Consider the following 25,566-nt stretch of genomic DNA (forward strand, 5'->3'; position numbering starts at 1 on the left):
ATTTTTACTTTTTGGTGGTATGGGGATCAAACTTGGGACCTTGCGCATGCCAGGCAAGTGCTTATGCTGCTGAGCTGTCTCCCTAGCCCTGAATGTTTTTGTTGTTGTTGTTGTTATTGTTTATTTATTTATTTATTTTTTTGCAGTAATGGGGTTAGAACTCAGGACCCTGTGCTTGCCAGGCAAGCCCTTACTCTACTGAGCTATCTCCCCGGAATCCTGAATGTTATTTTTAAATATGCTTCTTGGTTGAAGTTGCTCAGTTACTACCAACAGGCCAGTTGGTAGTACTAAAATTAAATTCTCTTGCCTTGCTGATTGGGAGTTCTTGTTTTGCTATCTAGTCATTCTATCATAAAAACAAAAATATCTTCAGTGGAAGATTGGTAATCTGAGAAACTAATGAGAACAGTCTAACAATGAAGTTTTTAAAAATACAAATTTATTAAAAAGTCTTTCTTACCATCCCTGGTGGCTTACACATATAATCTCCGTACTTTGGGTACTGAAAGTTTGAGGCTGACCTGGACTATGTAAGGACTTGAAAGCCAGCCTAGACTACATAGAGATAATTGTTTTTGGAAAACGTGTTTCTCCAGTTAGAAACTCTTCCTAGTATATATTTATTGACAAAACATATTATTGTTTAGTGGGAGCCAGTCAGACTCATCTAGTATACATTTGATATATATGTAAATTATGCCTCAGTACAACTTACTTTTCAATTTTATATTAATGTTTTGGGATAATAGTGTTTAGAATAATATGGGCCGTCAGGTTACAAATCATCCAGTTACCTTAGTAATGTTACAACTCTCCTACATAGTTTAGGTTACATTGACCTGTGAGGGAAAAGCCTGAAAATAACCTGAAACAGATTAGGTCTTGTAATATGATCTATGTGTTTTGTTTTCATGTAGTTTTCACATTCACAGGTCATCCACATTCCTTCTGCTAGAAATATATTGCATTTATGAAAGAGGTGACGTATAAATAAGCTTAAGGTCAAGATGAGCTATAGTGAAGCATTACTGACTTTGAAAAACACTACTTAAGATTTTTTTTTCCTGTTTCAAAATTATTTTTGTTCAACATAGAAAATTTGCACAATATCCACAAGAGATTTTTTTTTCTGTATGTCTGTCAGTTTGTGTGTGTGTGTGTGTGTGTGTGTGTGTGTGTGTGTAGTTGAGTTGATAATGCTTTCTTTTTTGTGGCCTGCCCTGGGGAAGGGGCTGGTGTGGCATGTAGTGCCGGGGATTAAACCGCAGTCCCTGTGCTTGCCTAAGCTTGCCTAAGCAGTTGCTTTAGACCTCTGAGCTGTCTTGTCAGCCCTTCATACATTTTTAGACTACCTACCTACCTTATTCACTCACCTATATATTGTGAAAATAGTTTCGTATGAGTTAAACAATTGTACCCAAATATAAATAAAAAATTTCCCTCTAAATTTTCCTTCAAAAAGAGTTATCTTCAGGGACTCATAAAGGCTTTCAGAATGAGCATAACTATGTTATTTTATCTTACAGTACAATTTGGCAAACTAGTAAAGTCAATCCATCTAGGCTAGTTCTGGGTACTTACAGAGAACATTTGATGGAATCAGTTCTTTGAAGAGGAAAAAAAAATACAGTATATTCCTAGCATGCATAAAAATATTGGGTATCATTATAAAGTGTTAAGAGATAACTTGAACAGTAAAGAGGCGCTGACATTGTAGAGTTTCTGATTTACAGGGTAAATAAGGAATGTTGTGTAGCTGGTGCTTGGTATATTTTCAAGGATAGCGTCATTCATGGATTCAAACATTGCTGTGACTGAAACTTTGCTCCACTCAGTGGAACAAAGATGATTTGGACTGAAAGAGTCCAAAGATGATTTGTTTTTATTTATTTATTTATTTTTCCAGAGATGATTTGGACTGAAAGAGTGGCTCTAATGGCAAAAGGCACTGATAACCAAGATGCTTGCAAAGAATATGAATCAGTCTGAAAATAAAATGGGAAAGTGGGAAAAACAGTTTTAAATAAATATATTTGTGTGATTTTAATAGATAAACAATTTACTATTTCATTCATGTATTTTTAAAATTATAGTAGATACATGCTTTTCGGGGATTGGAGTGGGATCTCTTGTGTTACCTAAGCTGGCCTCTATCTCCTGGACTCAAGAGATCTGCCTGCTTCAGCCTCCCAAATATTGTCTATATTTTTAAATGCTTATGTAATCCAGTTAGCCAAATATTTGTTTTTTTTTAACGCATTATTGGGAGGGTAGCAGATTGACTTCTATTAGGTTCACTTTTATTGAAGCATACACTGTATAATTCCATATTAAAGGGTAAGGACTTTTAGAAATTTTTCCTAGATATTACCAACTTAGTTCCTCATCCAGATGATAACAGTGCTTATTTTTCTAAGTCTTTACTAATGTTGGACATTATTATTTATTTATTTATTTATTTATTTATTTATTTTGCGGAACCGGGGATTGAACTCAGGTGCTTGCGCTTGCTAGGGAAGTGCTTATTCCACTGAGCCATCTCCTTGGGCCCTATTACCATTTTTTTAAAAAGGTCTTCCTTCACTTAACATTTGTCTTTTTTTTATTATAATGAACTTTATAAAATATCTTTTTACTAGTTAAGTCTTTTTGGCCTCTGAGTGATTCATTATCTCTGTTAATGTTTTCTAGTGGTGTTTCTTTTTCTTATATGGCTTATGTAGGTGATTTGTAATGGATTCTTTTTTTTTTTTTTTTGTATTTTAGGGAAGGGTCTACGGGGTGTTCAGGGTCTCACTACTAGATTAGACTTGTAGTGATCTGCTTGTGTACAGCCTCCCAATAGCTGGGATTACAGGTACACGCCACCACACCCATCTCAATTGCTGTCTCAGCATACCCTGGGGTGGGGCCAGCATGGCAGGCCTGAGGATCCAATGTCCAGCCCCTGTGTCTGCTTGCAGGCACTTTATGTAATGGATTCTTTATGTGATATGTAACAAGTTTTTTAGCTAGGTAGTATGCCCACATATAGTTCCAGTTCCTGGATGGGCCTAAGATGGGAGGATTGCTTAAGCCCAGTAGTTCAAAACCAGTCTAAGCAACATAGTGAGACCTAATCTTGGAAAAAAAAAAAAGTTTTTTTTTTTAAATAGTAAAGATCTTAAACCTGTAAGAAAGATATTAAACCTTTGTATATATGTTGCAAATAGTAATTACTAGCTGTGTTTATTCTGTTTTAATGTATCTGATCTTCCTGACTTAGTTTAAATTTTGCAGATCTTATAGGTTAAGCATTGGGAAATACATCTGAAGCAATAGCATCTATATGAACACTCATCACAATTTCTTGTGTTGCTTTTTTGTTTTAGGGCGATGCTGGATCTTTTCTTGTCTGAATGTTATGAGACTTCCATTCATGAAAAAATTAAATATTGAAGAATTTGAATTTAGTCAATCTTACCTCTTTTTCTGGGACAAGGTATGGGACTGACCATGCATAAACTTTTTTTTTTAATCAGTCTTGACAGGAATTGGTTCTTCCTTCCTTGTTTTTCTAGTTATCATTTCATTGTAACACTGTTTTAATTTCCAAAGTAACAGAAGTTGACTCTTGAAAGACAAAATTAATTTTGGTTGACTAGTGGCAGCTTTTTACAGTAAAATAATGAATCTACTATTGACATCTTGTTCTTTATTGCTTTTATTATTTTAAATTCTTAATTTTGTTCTCAATAATTTTCCTTTTATCATCTTTACTTAGATTATTTGGTCTCTCTAGGACCTAATTCCCTCTTCTCTAGTTTGTGCTTGTCTGAAAAGCTGTAAATAAGTTTACTTGGTTTGAAAATCTTTAAAGTGTCTATTGAATGTGTCCATTAGATGTTTATTGATTAAAAACTTGTTTTCAGGTTTGGAGTGTTTGTTTTTGTGGTGCTAGGAATTGAACACAGAGTCTCAAGTATGCTAGGCAAAAACTACCACTGAGCTACACTTCCAATCCAAACTTTAAATATTCTTATGAGGCCTGACACAGATATTTGATTGCCAGCTTTAGTTTCAAAATACCTGTTATGTTGGGATCATGGTAGTTCAAAAGCATCTATTTTGGAGCCAGGGAGATGGCTCAGTAGAATAAGCACTTCCCTGGCAAGTGCAAAGGTCTGAGTTCAATCCCTGGTTCCACTAAAAAAAAAAAAAAAAAAAAAATTGTCTGACAAAAGCATCTATTTTGTTAAGACCAACAAAGTTATTAGGTGTCCATTTTTTTTTTTTTTTTTTTTTTTTTTTTTTTTTTTTGGAGGGGGTACCAAGGATCAAACTCAGGACCTTGCACATTTATTCCACTAAGCTATTTCCCCAGCCCCTGTCCTTTTAATTTTATTTAACTTTGTTACTTTAGGTTGAACGCTGTTATTTCTTCTTGAATGCTTTTGTGGACACAGCCCAAAAAAAAGAGCCTGAGGATGGAAGACTGGTGCAGTATTTGCTTATGAACCCTACAAATGATGGTGGTCAGTGGGATATGCTTGTCAATATTGTTGGTAAGAGCCTTCTCCTAACAGAACTGAAACAGCATAATAGGCAAAGGCTGTGTATTTAGGATTTTTTTGTGTATATATAAAACATTATATATAATGTTTTTTGGTCATTAGCTATAAGTTAGAGTACCAAAAGAGGTAATCTATGAACCTTTATTTTACATTCTTATCTACAAAATTAAAAAAATATATGTTAAGGATATATGTACTGTGAAGGATAGAATGGAGAAGAAAATGTAGTATTAAGTAGCACTAGCCATAAGAAAAGTTTATTTCTTGTCCATTGGTATAATCAAGAAGCACATTAAAATCAAAACCATTTGAGAACATCCTCACTCAAAACTATATTTTGGGGTAACCTCATCATCCTCTGCACTCCTACTTAATAATATGAAGCCTAAGATTTTCTGAGTTAGACCAGAAAAATACAGACTACTTTTAAAGCAACAGTTATTTTTGCCATGCTTTCTAATATCAGAGTGCACTTTTACCTTAGTGAACACTAAAATTTGTTTTGTTTTAGAAAAATATGGTGTTGTCCCTAAGAAGTGCTTCCCTGAATCTCACACAACAGAGGCAAGCAGAAGGATGAATGATATTCTGAATCACAAGGTACAGCATGTGGAACAGGATGGGATTGAGTTTGGTATACATACCTTAAAATTTCTAAGTAGTTTTTCAAATGGGTTCTTGGGTATATACTTTGTGTACAAGATAACTACTGATGTCAGTCTGTCAGAAAGTAGTGTAGTTGCATATTAACTTTTTAAACTGTTTAAATTAGGGTTAATTTTTCTTAATCTTAATATGGTCCACAAGCACACTAGGTTTTTTGTTTTAGTAAAGATGGACTGGAGCAGCTTTATGTACTAGTAAATAAAAAAACACAAACTAATTGTAAGGCTTATTTAAAAAATATTCTGAATTCTTATACTGTCCTGGACCATGTCCGTGATCTTCACACCACTGAAGATTTACTGTAATCTCTGAACTGTTTTTTACTGTTTCAGTTATCTTTATGAATCACTTTCCTTCTCCACTTAACCCATTTTCCCAAGCAGGGTTGTAAAGCCTATAAGGATGCTACTTTGTTAGGCAAATTTCCTTTTTGAGAACTGGGGTTTGCCTAAATTTGATGTTTCTAGTTATGAGGTTAAAACTAGACCTATCATTTCTGGGAGAAAGATTTGCATTTTAAAATAAATTTAGATGTGTTTTCCTAATATTAGAAATAGGTTATATTACAACCAGGGAACTCAGGAATCTTATCTAAAGGGTAAAAGATTATTAATAGTATAGATTTGAATTCTGTCTTGATTTGGAGCCAGATCCTTTGTAGCACTAAGGTTAAATTTCAGACCTGACTTTTTGAAAGCAACAAACATGAAAATTATAGTGAAGGTTGACATAGCCATGATTATAGTTATTTGACAGAGAAAGATGAAGTAAGCAACTAATAAAATTCTAAGTAAAAATCTATTTGAATAACTTAGTGTCCCAAATCATCTTCCCTCCTTTTTCTAAGAGTCCTAAGAATTGTGAAGTTATTTTTCGGTGTGCTCACAGAGGGTACTGTCAATTGCATAGTCAGAAAGAGTTTTATGTTGTGTTTTTTGGGAATTATCTATATCTTTCCTTAGGCAAAATATTTTTGCTGTATATTTAAGTGAACTAATTGGGAGAAACATTTTATTTTTTTAAATTTTTTTAAATTTTTTGAAACATACTTTTTAACCTAGATTTTGCCATAGGTTGTGAGTGACTTATACTTAAAAGTAGAACTAACATTGATTTGTTAGGCTAATTTACTGTTGGACCACCTATTGGAGTGCTGAATTAAGTTTCTGTTGTAGATGAGAGAATTCTGTATAAGACTACGGAACCTGGTACACAGTGGAGCAACCAAAGGAGAAATCTCTGCTACGCAGGATTGCATGATGGAGGAGGTAGTAACAATTATTGGATTTTCATGACTCTTCTAAAAACTCATAGACTGTTCCTGTTTGTTAAACTGATGAAGGAGCATAGCCATTGCAGTGGAATATTTAATTGAATAAAAACTTTTTCACAGCTGAAAAACATTGAGGCTTAAATTTCCTTTGCATTTTAGTATAGATTTTTTAAAAATGTGTTGTGTAAATATTGAATACCTTTCATGGGTTTAGCACCAAAGAAACAGATAGGAAAGCACGTCTCTGCTCTCAAAGATGTCATTCTTGGAGAACATAAGACACACAAATTATTGTAGTGAATCCTACACAAGCTAGGTAAAAATGATTTGTTGGTCATAAAAGAATAATTTGGTGAGCTGCAGATTACACAGGGAAGATAGGTAAATTAGCTGTCCAAAGAGCAATAGGAATTTACCAGGTGGATAACAGGAAAGATCATTCCATGCAAAGGAAATTGTATGAAAAGTGGCATTAAACATCAGAACTTTTATTTTACTCTGTAGGAAAAAGATAAGTTGTTGATGGTTGTATTAGTTAAAGTATGTGAAAACATTTTGAGAAATTTAAAAAGCACCAAATATAAGATAGTAATAGAACTTTGTTTCATTTTTTTTTAGTTGGTACATTTTGGTTATACATTTATCATGAGGAGTTTGTACCTGTACATGTTGTATCTTGTTGCTTCTTTTTTTCATATTTCCCTCCTTTCCCTTGTACCCCTCTTCACCTCTTATTTACAAAAGCTTTGCTTCTGTTTTTTCCCTTCTTTTGTTTTTTTCTTGTCCCTTTCTTTAGCCCTCTTCCTTCCCTTGAGCTCCCCCACTCATTTGAACATTTTCTTCCCATTTCCTATTGTCTATTACACATTTCGGTCCTTATTTACACTTTTGCTTACTTATACCAGCAAAATACTGCAATGTTTACACATGTGTGTCTGATTTATTTCACCAAAGTGTATGGTCTCAAAGTGTATCCATTTACTAGAAAAGCCTCAAATTCATCCTTTATGGCAAAGTAGTACTCTATTGTATAAAAATCCATATCTTTATCCACTCATCAGTTGATAAGCAGTTGGGCTGTTTCCAGGATTTAGGTATTAAAAACTGTCCTGCTATAATCATGGGTGTACATGTATTGCTATGCTATAATGCTTTTAATTCTTTCAGGAAGATACCAAGAAGGGAAATAACTGGGTTAAATGGAACTTCTAATTTTAGTTTTGTGAGGAATCTCCACACTGACTTCCACAGTTCTTATACCTGGTTACACTCCCACAAACAGTGGAGAAGGATTCCTCTTTCCCTATGGCTCTGCCAGGATTTCTTGATAATTACCATTTTTTCTGGAGTGAGATAGAATCTCAGGGTTGTTTTAATTTGCATCTCAAACTTACCTGGTATTTCTGTCTCTTCATCTGAAAAGTGTCTATTCATTTCATGGACATATTTGGATTGGGTCTTTAAATTTGGAGAGTTTGAATTTTTTTTTTTTTTTTTTTTTGTGGAGTGTTTTTTGTATCCTAGAAAATAGTTTTTTGTGTAAGGAAAGCTGGCAAACATTTTTCCCTATACTTTGAGTTGTCTCTTTACTCTGTCTATGGTTTCTTTTTTGCTATGCAAAAGCATTTTAGTAAGATGAGATCCCAGTTAACTGATTATTTGTGATAGTTCCTGTGTGATTAGGGTTTTGTTCATAAATTCTATGCCTACATCAGTATCTTGAAGAATTTTAATCTATTCTGTTTTCCAGCAGATTTAATGTTTCTGTTTTAGTATTTAGATCTTTGATCTATTTCAACTTTAGTGCCTGGTGAAAGGTAGGAGTTTGGTTTTGGTGGATTTTTTCCACATGCCAAAGACTATTAGAATATCCAAGCTTTTGCACAGCAAAAGAAACCATGAACAGAGTAAAGAGACAACCTAAAGTGTAAGGAAAAAGGTTTGCCAGCTGTTTCTTACAGTTTTTCCAGCACTACTTATTAAAGAGGCTATTTTTCTTCTAGTGAAGGTTTTTGGCTCTTTTGTAAAAGATAAGGTGACTGTGTTTGGAGTTGTACTAGTATCTTCTCATCTGTTCCATTGATCCTGGGGTCTGTTTTTTGTCATACCATGCTTTCTAATTTTAATCACAGTAGTAGTATAGTTTGTGACTTTGTAATATAGTTTCAGGTCAGGAATATAGCCTTGCCTCTGTGGCCCAGAATAGCTTTTGCTATTCTAGGTCTCTTCTGGTACCAAATTAATTTTAGGATTATTTTCTCTAATTCTTTTGGGTATGCTATTGGAATTTTGATTGGGATTACATTAAATCTGTATAACAATTTTGGAAATACGGCTGTTTTCTTGTATTGATTCTTCCTAACCAGGAACAAGGGATGTCTTTCCATTTTCTAATAGCTCTTTGATCTCTTTTTTCAGAGTATTGAAATTCATTGTAAAGACCTTTCATTTCCTTTGTTAGATTGATTGCTATATGTTTCATTTTTTTTGAATGCTATTGTGAAAGATGTTATTAATTTGTCTTTCAGTGGGGTTGTTATTCATATACAGGAATGCTACTGAGTTTTGGGTGTTGACTTTGTATCCAGCTATGTTAGTGAATTTTTGTACTAAATCTAGAAGTCTTTTGGTGGAGATTTTGGGGTCTTCTATATAGAGCTCATATCACTTTCAAATAATAATAATTTAACTTCTTTTCCTGACCTTACTCCTTTTATTTCTTACTCTTCTCTAATTGCTCTGGCTAATATTTCCAGAACTATATTGAGTAAGACTGGACAGTCTTGTCTTGTTCCTGATTTTAAAGTGAAAACTGTTAGTTTTTATCCACTTAGTTGACTGTTGTTTTGTCATAGATGGCTTTTATCAGATTTTGTTGATTGACTTTTAATTACTTCTTCAATTTCATTTACTAATACTGGTTTATTTAGATTTTTTATATCATCTTGATTCAGGTTTGGTAATTCATGTGTACGTAGCAATCTGTTTTTCTTGTGTTTCCCATCTTATTAGAATACAGGTTCTCAAAGTAGATATTGATGATCTGGATTTCTGCAGGATCTGCTGTGGTTTCATTCTTTTCCTTCCTAATTGTGTGGATTTAAGTCTCCCTTTTTTTGGTCAGGTTGCATAAGGGATGGTTAATTTAATTTGTCAAAGAACCAGCTTTTTGATTCACTGATTCTTTGTATTATATTCTTAATCTACATTACATTAACTTTTACGCTGATTTTTATAATTTCCTCTCTTACACAAGTGTTGGGCTTGACTTCCTCTTATTTTTCTGGAAGCTTGAGGTTCAACATTAGGTTGCTTATTTGAGCTCACACTTTTTGTGATATGGGTATTCATTGCTATAAGTTTCTGTCATAAGATTGCTTTCATTGTGTCCCAGAAGCTCTGGTATGTTGTATTGGCATTATGATTTAATTGTAGACACTTCCTAGTTTCTTTAATTTTATGTGACCCACTGATTGTTCAGAGGGTGTTAATTTCCATGTGTTTATGAAATGTTTGTGAGTTTTTTTGTCATTGATTTCCAGCTTGTTTGTACTATGTCATTTTATGCAAGGAATAATTTCAGTTCCTTTGCATTTACTTAAGTATGTTGGAGAACATCTAAAGTCCATTGAGAAGAATGTGTATTCTGATACTATGGCATGAAACAATGTAGACATCTACTAAGCCCTTTTGTTCAAAAGTTTGGTTCAATTCTGATATTTTATTGCTGATTTCTTTGTCTAGTTGATCTGTCTGTGACAGTGGGGTACTAAGATCCCACATTACAATTTTATTAGTATATATTTGATGCTTCATGTCTATTAATACCTGTTTTACATAGTTGGATTCACTAGTATTTGGTGCATATATATTTATGATTAGTACTCCTTACTCTTAGGTGTTCCCTTGACAAATATGAGCTTCTTAGTCTCTTCTGATTAGACTTGGCCTGAAATACACTTTTTCTGCAGAGTAGTTGTCCTTACTTTCTTCCTGGTCCCTATCATATGAAGTATTATTTTCCATCCTTTGACTTTTGATCTATGAATTTCTTTTTTGAATTACATGTGTTTCTTATATGCAGCATATTTTTGGATCTTGATTTTTGATCCATTCTGCCAGTATTTCTTTTGATTGGTGCATTGAGCTAATTTTATTGATGGTTTTAACTGGTATGTATGTATCAACTTATCCTTGCCATATTATTTTCCTACTGTTGATTTCCTTTTTTTCTTCCTCTGTTTCATTGGTTGCCTTTCTGGTGGATTCATTCTTTTGGGGTTCATGGAGTTGTAGTCCTTTTCATTTCTTTTGAGAATATCCCTCAGAATATTTGGGAGAGCTGGTTCATGAATTTCCCTAGATATTCTTTGTCATGGAACTATCTTACTAATTTTGAAAGCTAGTTGTGGGTTAATCAATCTGGGCTGGAGATTGTTTTCTTTTGGGGCTTGAAATACTTCACTCCTTCACCCAAGGATTTATATTGACAAGTCTGCTGTGATTTTGATGGGCATTCTGTAGTAGGTGATTTGTTTGTTTTCTAGGTGATTTGTTTCTTTTCTTTTTAAAAAAGCTTTTAATATTCTGTTCTTGTGTTGAATTTCTGTGATCTTGTATACCTTGGTATAGATTTTTTGGTTTTGATCACAACTAGTTAGAGTTTTGTATGCCTCACTAACTGTATGTTAGATTCTTTTTCCATGCTTGGGAAGTTTTCTTTCACTTCTTCTGTGAACAGGTTTTTTTTTTTTTTTTGTTAATTCCTGCTTCTTTACTGACTCCAATACTCCTTACATTAGTGTTTTTTGCATCATCTACTAGCTGTGAACAGGTTTTTTTTTTTTTTTTAATGGCATTTGTGATATCTTCTGTTCTTTCTTTAACTCAGTCAATCTTATATTATTCTTCCTTGCCTCATTATTGGCTATCAGATTGATATTTTTGTGGTTCCTTATAATTTTTAAGAAAGTTTTCTTTTCATGATCTCTAATTGCAGTCCTGTTTGCTATATCTGATATTCTGTCCTCACATTAGTTCATTCTGTTTTGTATATTCTGAATGGAATTTTTAATTTGGATTCTCTGTTTGAATCTTGTTTCAGGGATTCCATTTCCTCTGTTGGGCATTCATGTTTTCCCATCCTTTTCCTAAGCTCCACTATATTTTTATCTATGTCTGCTAGTTGCCCCTTTCTGGGGTACATCTGAACCCAAATATTTTACCAGCCACTGCATTCTGCTCACCTTTCCATTGGTGAGCTTTTCTGGGGGCCATTGGGGTCACCAGTAGTCACCATGAGCCTTCATCTTCATGTTGTCCTCTCACGAAGTAAAATAGTTCAGAGAGAAAGTGCTGCTTGTCACCTCCTTCTGCATTGATGTCTCTTTTTGCTCTCCCCATGGGCTTTAGTTCTTGTTTCAGAACCTTGCTGGGTCCCAGGGACCCACTTTCCTCTTTCCTATCCTCCTCATATTGCTATGTTCCAGTGTCTGGACACTAAATCTTGGAGAGGCTGTTTCTCTGCTATTCACCACTCTGCCATCTTCCTGGAAGTCAACAGTAATAGTATTTATGATCAAAGCAGTTAAGAACCTATATTTAATGCTGCCCATACCCAGAATGGCTATATATAAAATTTGAGATTGTTTTATATGGGAGCGAGGCATCCCTTTTTCATCCAGTTGGCTCATTGGTAGGTTTCCTTTCATGACTGTTAAGTTACAATGGCTCAGATTTTTCACTTCAGTGAAAACACTTGTGCTTCACTCATACACTGCTTTGTTTTAAAATTTATTTTTTTAATTCAATAAATATTTATTTACTAAGACTTAGGACCTAGGAGAGTCCTGAGTTTCCTTTATAATTTTGGGAGGAAGTATAGAAGAATAATTGAGAACATGGTCTTTGGAATCAGACTGAATACTAGCTTTTTCTTAAAAGCCATGTATTCTGGGACAAGTTCCTCAAATTCTCATGTCTGTTCATAACATGGTTAGCCCTGTACTTAACACATAGTTGTTTCATATGTATTTGTCAAGTGGGTGAATATGGAAGTTTTGTTTACCAAGTGCATCTAAATATATACTTTACTTCTTAAGTGTTCCTCTTAAAAAGAGCTGTCTTATGATAGGAAAAAAACATGCTGTGGAGTTAGATTTAAGTTCCAACTCGTATTACTTTCTTGGTGGGGAAGGGTGGAACTAGGGATTGAACTCAGGCCCTTGCACTTGCCAGGCAAGCACTTGTTCTACTGAGCTATCTCCCCAGCCCTCAACTCATATTACTTAATAGTTTATGATCTTAGGTAGCTCGCTTAACCTGACTTAAAAGATTTAAAAATTTTTTTCTTGGAATTTGTGGTGATTACAGAAAGGATCAAATATAAGATTGCAAAGCATAGCCCCTGGCACATAACCGAAATCCAATAAATTTCCATTCTTTTTTGTTTGGAATGGTACATTTTACAGAGGCCAGATTTACCTTCCTTTATGATTAGATAAAGTTTTTAGAGTATGGCAAGGATAAAGATTCTGCAAAAATTGTAAAAATTATCCCAGATAATACTTACAGGGCATAATCATACTGTAGATCTATCGTGTTTGCTTTAATGACTTTTGGATTAATGGTATAAGATCCATGTCCTAACCATGTGGTTAGTAGCAGATAGTTGTTGATAAGAATTAGGCAGATATATTTTACATGTTTTTTTTCTTCTACCTCTATCTTGAAGAAATAATAAGACACTATACTGAACCCTAAATATGGACATTCCCACCCTGTATTGGAAATTGAATTTAGGGCCTAGGTACTGAATTATTTTCACAGCTCTTTTTACTTTGTGAAATAGGACCTTACTAAGTTGCCAAAATGGGGCTCAAACTTGAGATCCTTTTGCTTCAGCTTCCCACAGTTCATGGGATTACAGGTGTATGCCACTGCAACTGGCTTGAATATAGATGTTCTACAGGGTTGTTTATTTAATAGTTTTTCCTAAACTCTTCACTACAGAATTCTGTGTGGTAGGTTTTTAAATTTTTATAATCCCTCAAATGACCGTTCTTTATTGAGCCTGACTCCTTGGTAATGAAGAGTCTAACTTCATGTGAAGCCACAAATTAGTACCTGTGATTTACCTAGACTTGTGGGCAAGTCAAAGTGGTGACTTAAATGAACAACCATGAAGCTGTTTACTTTGAATGAAATGTGTTTTTGCTAAAGGCATTCTTTCTGAAAGGAATGAAGGTTATGTGTAGAGATATAGACAAGGTAGGAAATGTGCAGTCACTTCTATTGCAGTGTTTTCTGACTATGTCTACTCTTATCCTCCAGATTCTCTTAAGGATATTAGGGTATTATCTACCAAATCCTGTTTGTTAAAAACATATCATAAAACAGAGACCAAAATAATTTTTGTTAGAGCTTTGAAAATATTTTTTCTTAGGGCTTTGACGTGAAGCCATTTTGATTGGCTCTTAATTCCTAAAAATAGTATTTAAGAGCCAGGTGTGGTGGTGTGAGCCTGTAATCCTAGAATTTAGGAGACTGAGGAAGGAGGATCGCTGTAAGTTCAGGGCTCCCTGTACTACATAGTGAATTCAAGGCCAGCACTACATAGTGAGACCCTGTCTCAAAGAAACAAAAAAAGTATTTAGTCCTGGTCTGCCAGCACCTATAAAAATCAGTTTCTCTGGGAATGGAACCCAGTTATCTGTATTTTTATTTTGAAGACTTCTTTGATTAAAAAATTGATATCAGAATATAAAAATTACACAGTGAAGTCTTCTCACTATGTTTTTCCTTCCAGTTCCCACCCCACCCCCAAATCACCTTTGTTTCTGTTATTAATATTGACTGTTATCCTTCTAGAAATCTTTCTTTTGCAATTTAATACAAGCAATTTTTTTCACATTTAGAGTATTATTTATATTACTATGCATCTTTTTTTACTTAATATATTTAGCAAATCTTTCTATATTGATATATAAAGTTTATGCATTTAAAAATACTTCCATAATATTTTGTTATCTGGATGTACCATAGTTAATTTAAATGATCCCTTACTAATTGACATTCCTGATTCCTAATATTTCTTTTTAAACTTTTTTATTAAAATGTAGCAACCTTGTATGTATATCATTTTATATATGTGTATATATACTCATAGATTACATTTTTAAGAGCAGAATTTTTGAGTCAGTATACGATTATAATTTTGACATGTGATGCCAAATTGTCCTTGGGATTATAACAGTTTATACTCATATCATCAATATTTATTAGAACCTGTTTTCTTTTAGTTTTATCAAGTTTATATGTTTATCACACAGTTGAAGTTTTGCCAATCTGATAGATAGCAGAAACTTTTTTAGGGGGAAGCTAGGGATTGAACCTAGAGACTGGGCATGCCAGCCAAGCATTCTACCAGTGAGATGCATCTCTAGCCCCTCAATCTGATAAACAATTGACTTGAATATGTAGGAAATAGGTTCTGTCAAACATAGATGATGAAGTTGTAAACTGATATAATCCCCAGGACAATTTGGTATTACATATGAAAATTATAGTTATGTATTTTTTTTAACTCAAAAATTCTGCTTCTAGAAATGTAACCTATGAATAAATGCCATCTCACTGTAATTTCATTTAGTTAATGCATCCAGAAAATAAGTTTTTTTTTGGAGGAACCAGGGCTTGAACTCAGGCCCCTGCGCTTGCCAGGGAAGCACTTATTCCACTGAGCCATCTCCCTGGCCCTAGAAAATAAGTATTTTGGATTTTGTTATTTTATTTTATTTTATTTTATTTTTTTGTTTTAGGGAAGGCTCTACAGGGTGTTCAGGGTCTCACTACTAGATCGGACTCGTAGTGATCTGCCTGCTTAAGCCTCCCAAGAGCTGGGATTACAGGCGGGCTTGGTCTCAATTGCCATCTCAATGTGCCCCAGGGGCAGGGCCTGTAGGGCAGGCCCGGATCAAACCCCAGCCTGTGCATGTGCTTATAGGCGCTTTAATCCGCTGAGCTATTTGGCTGCCCCTTGTTTTGTTTTTAAATAAATCTTTTCTCTTATTCCCCACCAGAAAGCAGTGGAGAGCTTTCCTCCTGTTTTTCTTCATATCAACAGTCGCCAACATCCCTTATTCTATAATTAGCCCATTACCCATAGCACTGAACTGCCTTCAAAATTCAACTTTTTTTCTGTGACTGCTTTAATATCCTTGTGGCTACTCTACCACCAATCAAGGGTGATTTTATATCAGACCTTAGTTTCTGTATCAATAAAACTAAAATACTGGGTAAATTATTGCTTGAAAGTATTATAGCTTTGCATTTTATAATAGAAATAACAATATTTTTACAGTACTTTAGAGATCATTGTTTACCCTCTCAGCAACGTATCATTTCAAGCACAAATTAAAGGTAAGATTCTGCCACTTCTGTAGTATTTGCAGCCATTGAAATTTTATAGTCTTAGCAATTTTGCTTCCTTATGAGTAATTTGGTTATCTTGACTACCTTGTCCTCATTTTTCCTCCATTCTGTGTCTGCTTATAGCTGGCTTATTTTTAACTTTTTGTTTGGTTGGTTGGTTGGTTCACTTTCTGAGGTAGGGCCTCCCTATGCAGTGTATGCTTGCCTTGAATTCGCAGTGATCCTCTTTCCTCAGCCTCTGCGATTACAGGCATGCATCACCACACTAGGTTGTAGCTGTCTTTAAACTCTAACGTTCTCATCCTTCTAAGTATTCATAACTAGGGCTGGGGGATGTAGTTCAGTGGTAAAATACTTGCTGCACATGAGTGAAGCCTTGGGTTCAATCTCAGCAGTGCATAAAAACTAAGTAATCAGGACTGACTCTTGTGTGTGGCATCTTTTCTTCTCTTTCTCTCATTGTCTTTTTTTTTTTTTTTTTTTCCTGTCTGCAAGTTTAGTTGTGGATATGGTAATTGACCTAGTCCCACTTCTTTGTCTTTAAAGTAGGATCTATACATCTTTCCCTACGTTCCATTGTTCATGTGTCTTTTTTCTTTTTTCCCTGTCCTGATTCCATTATTTACTACTTCAGAATTCAGCAAATCGTTTCAAATAAATCTTTGTTGTAGGGGAAAATATTTTTAGAGATCACTTTATAAAAGGGCTCCTTTATAAAGCTTATACTCTGCCTTCTTACAAGTGCCATTTAACTAGAAATAGGATTTAGACCTTTCTGATGCCAGCTGTAGCTTTTCTGGTGGATAGGTTATAGGTTGGTAGAAAGGGGTTACATATATTCACATGAAAAGATTAAATACCAATTTAATTAGCAAACATACAAAAATTTAATCAGCAATCAGACAATCCCATGAGGCAGATGTAAGTAAATGTAGTATGTCTTACATAACAGCATTCCCTCTCCTCTCTGAAGGTATGAGGGAAGTGTTCTATGGATCAAAAGTTTTTGGAGAATTTTCTTTAATGACTTGTGTTTAAAGGAAGAATTACAGATATGGATTTCTTTTCTTTTTCCTTTCTTTTTTTTAAAAACTCATTAAAATCAGGCAGACCACGTCATGATTGGGTTGGAGATTTGGGGAAAAACACAATCAGTTCCCAGGTATCATTTTCAAGCATTCTGGAAAGCACATAGTCCCTGAGCCCATTTGATTTTGTTTTAATATCTTTTCATCAGGTTGGTTCTGACACCAAGTTTGGTCTGAAATTACACCTATAAGTCATATGTTCAGTAAATACTTCCTTAACATGTTCTAGGCAATGGGGATTCAACAGAGGCCAAAACAATTAAGAATCCTACTTTATAGTATACTTTCTAGGAGGGAGAGAGAAATAAAATAAGTAAACATGTGAGAACTATATGCCATTTGCTAAGTGGGGAAAAATAAAAGGATTGAAAGTAGTTGGATGGAGAGTTCAATTTCAATTAAAATTACAAATACTTTTCCCCAGTGGACAAATTATGGGTTTTAATGTGTGATTATGTTCTGGGGAATATGACTGTGTTATTGTTTTATTGAAGTTCATCTAATGACTTGTATCAATGGCCAGCATCTTTTCCTTGCCAGGAACATTTGTGAGAAATGGATGACACTCCTGCATTGCCCACCAGAGAGCAGACTTGGCTGTCCTAAGCTCACTACCAGTTGTATACCTTTGAGAATAGGGAATGTTATTCAGAATAATGGAGACTCTTCTCAAGCAAATATAGTATCGGAGGCTTTTGAGATATACTTTGGAGATTTTTTTTTTTAAATTAGAGTTTATTTAACTGCTATTGTTTGACTCAGAGCCAAATATTCCTTCCAGAATGTTACTGATTTAAATATGAATTACTTAAAGGGGGGGATTATTTTGGATGTTTTATGATCTTGGTAAATGAATTGTATAATACAAAACCACATGTTTAGGGAGAGCTGATCCATGGATTTAGTCAGAATAGTGGTTTACTATGGGAAGTTTTGAGTTGGTGAGTTGAAAAGGAGCCAAGGAACCCTTAGCTTTATGTTCTATATATTGATCTAAATGATAGTTACATGGTCATATATGCATGTCTTAAAAATTTGAATTGAGTCAGACGCTTAAGATTAGTATACTTTCAATACTAATAAAAAAAGTTAGGTCTTGGAATTTTGATTTGGAATTAGGCCTTGGCAATGGGGAAGCATTATTGAATATTCAACAAAGAAGTAACTTGAAGAAAATGATGCTCCTAAAATTATTCTGTGGTGATGTGAAGAATGAACCAGATCTACTGGTATATCCAGCCAAGTGCTCAGTTCAGAGCTAGATGCTACTGGGGACACAAAATATCCATGATTTTGTTCTTACTCTTTAAAAATGTGTAATTTATTATAGGATGTAAGTTCCATGAAACCTAGAAAGTTACAGTAAGTGGCAAATTCATAAGGTTTTGGAAATAGTGATGAAGTCAGACCTGAGTTCCAATTCTAATTTTGCGATTTCCTGGCTTTGTGACTCCAGACAAGCTATCCCTGATACTGTGTGCAAACCCAGAAACCAGGTGTGGTGGCACTTGCCTGTAATCCTAGCACTGGGGTGGCTCAGACAGGAGGATCACTAAGAGTCTGAGCTACATAGTGAGACCCTGTACTAAATACATATATACATACTTAAAATGATTTAAAATTTTTTAAAAAAAGATTTTATGTTCAAAGATCATAGTACGATAAGGGAACATCAGTATTCCCCTTTTAAGGCTGGTAGTCAAGGAATAATAATACTGTTATTTTCTTTTTTTGATGGTAGTGACCTATGTTCAGAGTGTGGTCTTCTAGTTACCTACTATTTTCTGCTTATCTTCCAGCTATCTTACTAAAATTTCTTTGAGTCCCAGTTTCTTCTGATATAGTGGGGAGGAGGTTATTTCTTGCAATAATTAAGTGAACTAAGTAGATATATAGTATCCAGCACAAAATAAGTCCATTTAATAAATACAAGATCCACATCTCTTTGAGTATAATGAGTATACAGAAGTGTGGTACAGCCAGGCATAGAGACACATACCTGGAATCCCAGCACTCAGCAGGCTGAGGCAGGAGGATCACTGTGAGTTTGAGGCCTGCCTGGGCTACGTAGTGAATTCAAGACCAGTTTAAACTATGTATCCAAAAAAAAAAAGTGCGGTATACAAATAATGCAGGCAAATAAGGAATGAAATTGGATCAGGGTGGTGACTGAGATAGAGAAAAAGGAATAAATTATAGTGTTGTTATATTTTTGTATAAGATAAGGGAATTTGAGATAGAACAGAAAGTACTTTATCCTGGTCCTTTTTTTTTTTTTGTATTTTAGGGAAGGGCCTACAGGGTGTTCAGGGTCTCACTACTAGATCGGACTCATAGTGATCTGTCTGCTTACAGCCTCCCAAAAGCTGGGATTACAGGCTCGTGCCACCACACCCAGTCTCGATTGCCATCTCAGCACACTCTGGGGGCAGGGCTGGCACAGCAGGCTGGGTGCTGCACAGCATGCCCAGGGATTGAACCCCTGGCCCCTGTGCCTACTTGCAGGTGCTTTAATCTGCTGAGCTATTTGGCTGGCCCTATCCTGGTCTTATGTAGGCTATGTCTTTATATTCTATTTTTGTTATTCTAGAAAATGAAAATAATGTAAACTTATCCTTAGAGTATATTGGTGAATGTGTGTGTATGTGTGTATGTGGTACTGGAAATTGACATTCACAAGATATTCACACTAAGATAGCTGTTTTTTCATTTTGATACAAGATTGTACTGTGTTTCCAGGCTCAGCCCTTGTTACTAAAAGTTATTTCTTTTCTAATAATACTTTTAATGGGTATCATCATTCAGGTTCCAGGTGAAAAGATATTGATTAGTCTGAATAGATCCCTGCTGTCATAATCAAAGGAAACCTTCAAGTCATAAAGGGAAGGAATTCCATTTATAAATGTTATGTTATTGTCACTTGAAAAATTATCAGCAAATAACCCAAATCTTGTTGAGTGTCAATGGTGAGCAGTTCCTTAGATAAGGAATTTTAATTTGCAGGACAAATACTAAACACTAAATATTAACATTTCAGAATTGCATTGTTCTGAGTGTTTATCTGAGAATTCATGAGTTGACTGATAGCAGATTCTAGACATAAAAACTTTCTAGTTTTTAGAGAAGTACTAGATTTTTTTTGAAATTCTGCTTTGAATTTAGTCACTAATTTTTTATGTTTTCCAAACTTTTTTTTTCCGTAATATTATTGAGAAACAAATAGCAATGAGACATTTTAAACTAAATTGGTAGAACAGTTTCAATAATTAACACATTGCATACATTCTTCCTAGTGGTTAATTGCTGTACAAGATGCAGACATGATAGTCTATTTACAAACACTATTAGAACAAATCCCTCTATTCATTAAGAGAATGTAACTATATATCTATCCTAACCACTTTGAATACACAGATACAAAATGGACATTCATCTGTATACCCTTTTTTAAAAGTTCCATTATTTGAATATTATAGGTGTGTAAACTCAGCAAAATATTCTAAAACAGTCCAGTAGCCCATAATAGTATTGGGTCTTCTGCTTAACTGGCAATGTCAGAAATTGTTGATCTGAGTCCCCCACAGCTCAACATAATAGCATGGCTTTACTTCTTATATTTCGTTTTTATACTTTTCTGCTGGATGGTTAAGACCAAGGTAAAGCAGGACCTATGCAACAAGAGTTGTAGCTTTTGGGTCTGATAAGGTCAGTGAAATCCCCTCAGGATTTATCCTGAGATCCTGTACCTCAGATTGTAGAACCTTTGTCAGTGTCAGCCATGTGGATGAGTCACGGCCATTGCTTGGCCAATGTGCTCTCTGTGAAAGCCTGAGAGAATGTTTTCTCTCCATGTGACTCTCCTTAGGCACATTCTACATCATCGATCACTTTCCTCTTTGGCCGCATAATCTCCTTGATCAGAAAATTTGGGACACTACTGAGTTATGTGACGTTACTGTACAAGTTCTCATATGTCCTGAGTCTTAATTGACCTTGGAAGGCTAGGGCCAAAATGTTGGCTTTCCTTGCAGCCCTCCTTTTTCTCTAATGTTTTCCAAACTTGAAGAAAAGTTTTCTCTACCATTGCTTGTTTGTACTCTTCTCTTGCAGATATTCCGAGTAGTGTGCATTTGTTTGGGTAATCCACCAGAGACATTCACCTGGGAGTATCGAGACAAAGATAAAAATTATCACAAGATTGGCCCCATAACACCCTTGGAGTTTTACAGGGAACATGTCAAGCCACTCTTCAATATGGAAGATAAGGTTGGAGACTGAGCCACTGGTTGTTCACTTTCAAGTGTTCGTTGTATAAGGAAGTGTATAAGATTCTTGGGTTAACATGTGTGATCATCAAGCTAAACACCAAATGAACTATTTATTTTCCGTACTATGAAGTTTTTTATTCATCTAATCAGTTTGGCATGCCAGAATCTTTTCACTTTTTCCCAATATTTTTCTTCAGAGACATTTCTGACTTTAGGCCAGGTGTCAGTTTCTAACTCTTTTGTTCCTTGATTTGGGACCAGAATCAGTCTCAGGTGCAAACACAAGGAAGATGTATATTTCTTATGCTGGATTCAGAGCATCATCCTACCATGGGCACTTCTGAGAACTTTATATTGTTGAAGGGAACATTGCTCCATCTTAATTTTTCCTACTCCCTTCAGTTTTTCCCCATCTGCTTAGCAATAGGAACTAGGCCTTCTTCATTTTATTGATAATCTTGACTGTCTTCTAAGCAAATGGTATTGCCAGGTATTATTGTATCTTATAACTTGAGAGAAGGAACTTTACAGTAATGTGTGCTCCATGTCACCTGAATATATGCAGTTTTTTAAAACTAGTTTTGGGGCAGTTCTTGCCCACAGGAAAAACAAGTAGATGTAGTTCTCAAATGTGTCCCTTGCACTAATTAAAATATGTAAGGGCCTTCCTCATATGTATTTTGCCGACTTTTATTCGTTACTTTATAGTGTGTCTGTAGTGCTTATTCTAGTAGGCAGCAGGATAAGTTCAGTGCAAACTTACAAACCTAGAGGAAAAAGATTTCTTGCTTGATGTTCCCGATTTTATGGTCTAATCAGCATATTCTTGATCTTAAAAGATTTGTTTTGTGAATGATCCACGGCCCCAGCACAAGTACAATAAACTTTATACTGTAGACTACCTGAGCAATATGGTTGGAGGGAGAAGAACTCTGTATAACAACCAGCCGATTGACTTACTGAAAAAGATGGTTGCTGCATCCATCAAAGATGGAGAGGTTAGTATTGCTTTTATGTCTCCATACTGGGGTTAAAATAACTTATTTTGCTTCTTTAAGAAGATAGGGCTTTTGTTTATTTTTCTTTTTTCTCTATTTCTAGGCTGTGTGGTTTGGCTGTGATGTTGGAAAACACTTCAATGGCAAGCTGGGCCTCAGTGACATGAATATGTGAGTATAATAAATTTAAAATAGTCACTTTGGACTGTTGCTCTTGGAGTGTACTCTTGATACATAATGACTTCTGAGCTTCATCTGAAGAAAGGTTGGCCTAAGGATGGGTCTCGTTTTATACTGTAGCATGTGAGATCACAGCAGAAACTCCACATATTTAACTGCCTAAGCCCAGAGATCAAGATCATACTTTAGCAGAAGTCATTAGTCTTCCTAAAAAGCATCCTTAAAGAAAAAGATACTCAAAAAAAAAAAAAAAAAAAATCAGTTACCATGTTAATCTGCTTAGTGTACTTGAGAATATAGTGAAAGATTTTCTAAAGCTCTTATTTCCTATTTGTTGTTTCTCATACTGCTTGTCTTCAATGGCTTATCTTTATGAGAAATAGTACTAATTTGTATGTGTCCTTGTCTGTTATGATAGTGAAGGTTCATTTGCAAACTAAATTAGACTAAATTCCTTGACTGTTAAAATATGCCATTTGAGAGTTACTTTTTTAAAAAAAATATTTATTTGTTTATTTTGTGTGTGTGTGTGTGTGGCCAGCTCAGCCCACCAGGGGGCGGGGCTGGCTGGCATGTGGTGCTGGGGGATTGAACTGCGGTCCCTGTGCTTTGCGTGGCTTAGCTTGTTCTAAGTAGGTGCTTTAGGCCACTGAGCCATCTCACCATCCCCTTGAGAGTTACTTATAGTAATAGTAATATAGTAATGGTTAAACTAGTAGGAAGTTGAATAAATATCTTGATAGTTAACAAAAGAAAGAATACTTTTTTAAAGTTTGAATATAATATCCAGCCAGGCATGGTGGTGCATCCCTGCAATGCTAGCACTCAAGAGGCTGAGGCAGGAGGATTGCTATGAGTTTGAGGCTAACCTGGGCTACAAAGTGAGTTCAAGGCCAGTCTAAACTGCATTGTGAAACCATGTCTCAAAAAGACAAAAAAGAAAATAATGTTCAATGTATTTGGCATTATTTATATAAATTTCAGTCAGCAGTGTTTTTTTTTATTATTTTTAATTTGTATTTTAATTTATTTATTTGATACAGGGTCTTGCTGGGCAGTTCAAACTCATAGTGATCCTCTGGTCTCAGCCTCCCCAGTGCTGGGATTACAGGTGTGTGTCACCATACCCGGTTTCAGGGCCAGTATGGTGTGCCTGGGGTTCTGGGGCTGGCATGACATGTGGTACTAGGGATCGAACTCCAGGCCTTGTGCTTGCCAGGCAGGCGCTTGGACTGCTGAGCTGTCTCCCCAGCCCAGCAGTGTTTTTAAGTGAATTCAGAAACTGGCTAGTTCCACCTTTGAAAAAGACCCTTTTTCTAAGAAATTACTTCAAATGCTTTCTTCCATACTTTTTTAAAAAGTTGTCTTGCCAAAATGTAAGTCAAACTGATGTGCCAGCTTTTAATATGGTGAATTTAATCTTTAATAATTGCATATTTTCCTATATATGCTTATGATACATAAAGAATGGAATACTATTGAGAAACAAATTCTGCATGTGACATTTCTTTCTGAAGAGATACAGATGGAACCCATATTTGTTTAGAGCTGTTGAGCTTAATCAGTTTCCTGTGGTCCTTTTATAGTCAAGGCAGGGTTGCAAACTCTATTTTGTACTGTCGTTCTTTTTTACAGCTATGATCATGAGTTGGTGTTTGGTGTCTCTTTGAAGAACATGAATAAAGCAGAGAGGTTGTCTTTTGGTGAGTCACTTATGACCCACGCCATGACCTTCACTGCTGTCTCAGAGAAGGTAGGACCCCCAGGGTGACTGCATTGGTGTTTGTACAGGTGGATCCACATTTGCCTGTAGTCTGTTAATCCAGCAGAACTTCTTTCATGGTGTTTATGATTTCTTTCTTTTTTTTTTTTACCACCTCCCCCCATGATTTCTATTAAAAGTTAGCTTCTAAGTAAGACATTGTTCCTATATCATTTGAATTTGAGCTCTGTGTTCAGATATGATATGATAAAATTAGGGACTTCCATGAGATACAGAATTTGGTTCAACAGGGAATAAAGAAGTAACTGCTTTTTTTGTAAATTTGGAAGGTCTTGATGTAAAGAAAGGTCAGCAGAGTAATTTAGTAAAAGGCGAAAGATTTATGTGATCTGAAGAGAAACCAGAGTATAGCAGAGGAATTTAGGAAGTTAATTTCTGTTTATAAGGAATGAAAATGTGTCCTGACAGTATTACTTTCTTGATGACCTACTTTCAGACTTATCTTCATTCATTTGCTATTGGCTATTACTGGATTTGTGCAGAGCTTTAGGCGATTGGATTTTGAACTTGTTCTGAAATACTCTGAATAGTACTATCACAATTTCTAGGATATTAGTGTTAGAAATTTTATCTTTCACAAATAAACTCCCTACTTTGAGGCTATAGAAGGTTGTTTTACTCCCAATGCTTAGGGATTGTAAGGAAGAAAAGACTTAAGCCACTCTGATACCACTGCAGACAAAATGTTTTCTTTTTAGTACAATTACTGGAAAAAAATCTACAGGCTAACTACTTTGCATGAAGTGTTTTAGGAAACAGTTTGATAGAGAACTGTTTTTTCCTGCCATGCGCCTGGATTTATGATCACTAAAGTACTTGCTATCTTAGTATATCATTATGCCATGTTTTTCTAACTAGACTACCTAGAAGTCTGATTGTTTTGTGTACACCTTATGACCAGGATGAAGTTTTCTCTATACCTTCCTCCCATCTCTACCACCTCCTTCACTTGTACCTTTTTGACCCACAACTTGTGTCTTTTTGACCACAAAACCTGATCTTAAGGAAGGTTTAATTACATTTTACACATTACAGGGGTAAGATTTTAAGTAGTCTTTAAGTAGTACAACTCTGAAGTATTTCAGTTTTATGTGAGATCAAACACAGTGTGATATAAAACATACCCTGAACTAACTAGGCAGCCCTGTGCAGATATTCCTGATATTCATGTAGTTTTCCCAAATAAATGCAAAAGTTGAGGACTTACGTGATTTCTATTAAAAGTTAGCTTCAGAAAATTATTTATTTATTTACTTATTTTTTATTTGTTTAGTACAGGGTCTATAGAGACTCACTGCACATATCGGACTCGTAGTGATCCC

At 35.1% G+C, this 25,566-nt stretch overlaps 1 protein-coding gene across 1 annotated transcript in view; it reads left to right on the top strand.

Annotated features, from left to right (window-relative positions):
* Blmh (bleomycin hydrolase) overlaps window positions 1-25,566 on the top strand; it is a 48,336-nt gene that overhangs the window by 1,422 nt on the left and 21,348 nt on the right. Inside the window, exons 3-10 of the mRNA XM_004635373.2 lie at window positions 3,375-3,484; window positions 4,406-4,547; window positions 5,068-5,156; window positions 6,398-6,490; window positions 21,126-21,281; window positions 22,123-22,281; window positions 22,385-22,452; window positions 24,097-24,214. Coding sequence (XP_004635430.1) covers window positions 3,375-3,484; window positions 4,406-4,547; window positions 5,068-5,156; window positions 6,398-6,490; window positions 21,126-21,281; window positions 22,123-22,281; window positions 22,385-22,452; window positions 24,097-24,214 — 935 coding nt within the window. The remainder of the gene's footprint in view (window positions 1-3,374; window positions 3,485-4,405; window positions 4,548-5,067; window positions 5,157-6,397; window positions 6,491-21,125; window positions 21,282-22,122; window positions 22,282-22,384; window positions 22,453-24,096; window positions 24,215-25,566) is intronic.

This window comes from Octodon degus, unplaced genomic scaffold (assembly GCF_000260255.1).
Source record: "Octodon degus isolate 3935 unplaced genomic scaffold, OctDeg1.0 scaffold00072, whole genome shotgun sequence".
Classification (NCBI taxonomy): domain Eukaryota; kingdom Metazoa; phylum Chordata; class Mammalia; order Rodentia; family Octodontidae; genus Octodon; species Octodon degus.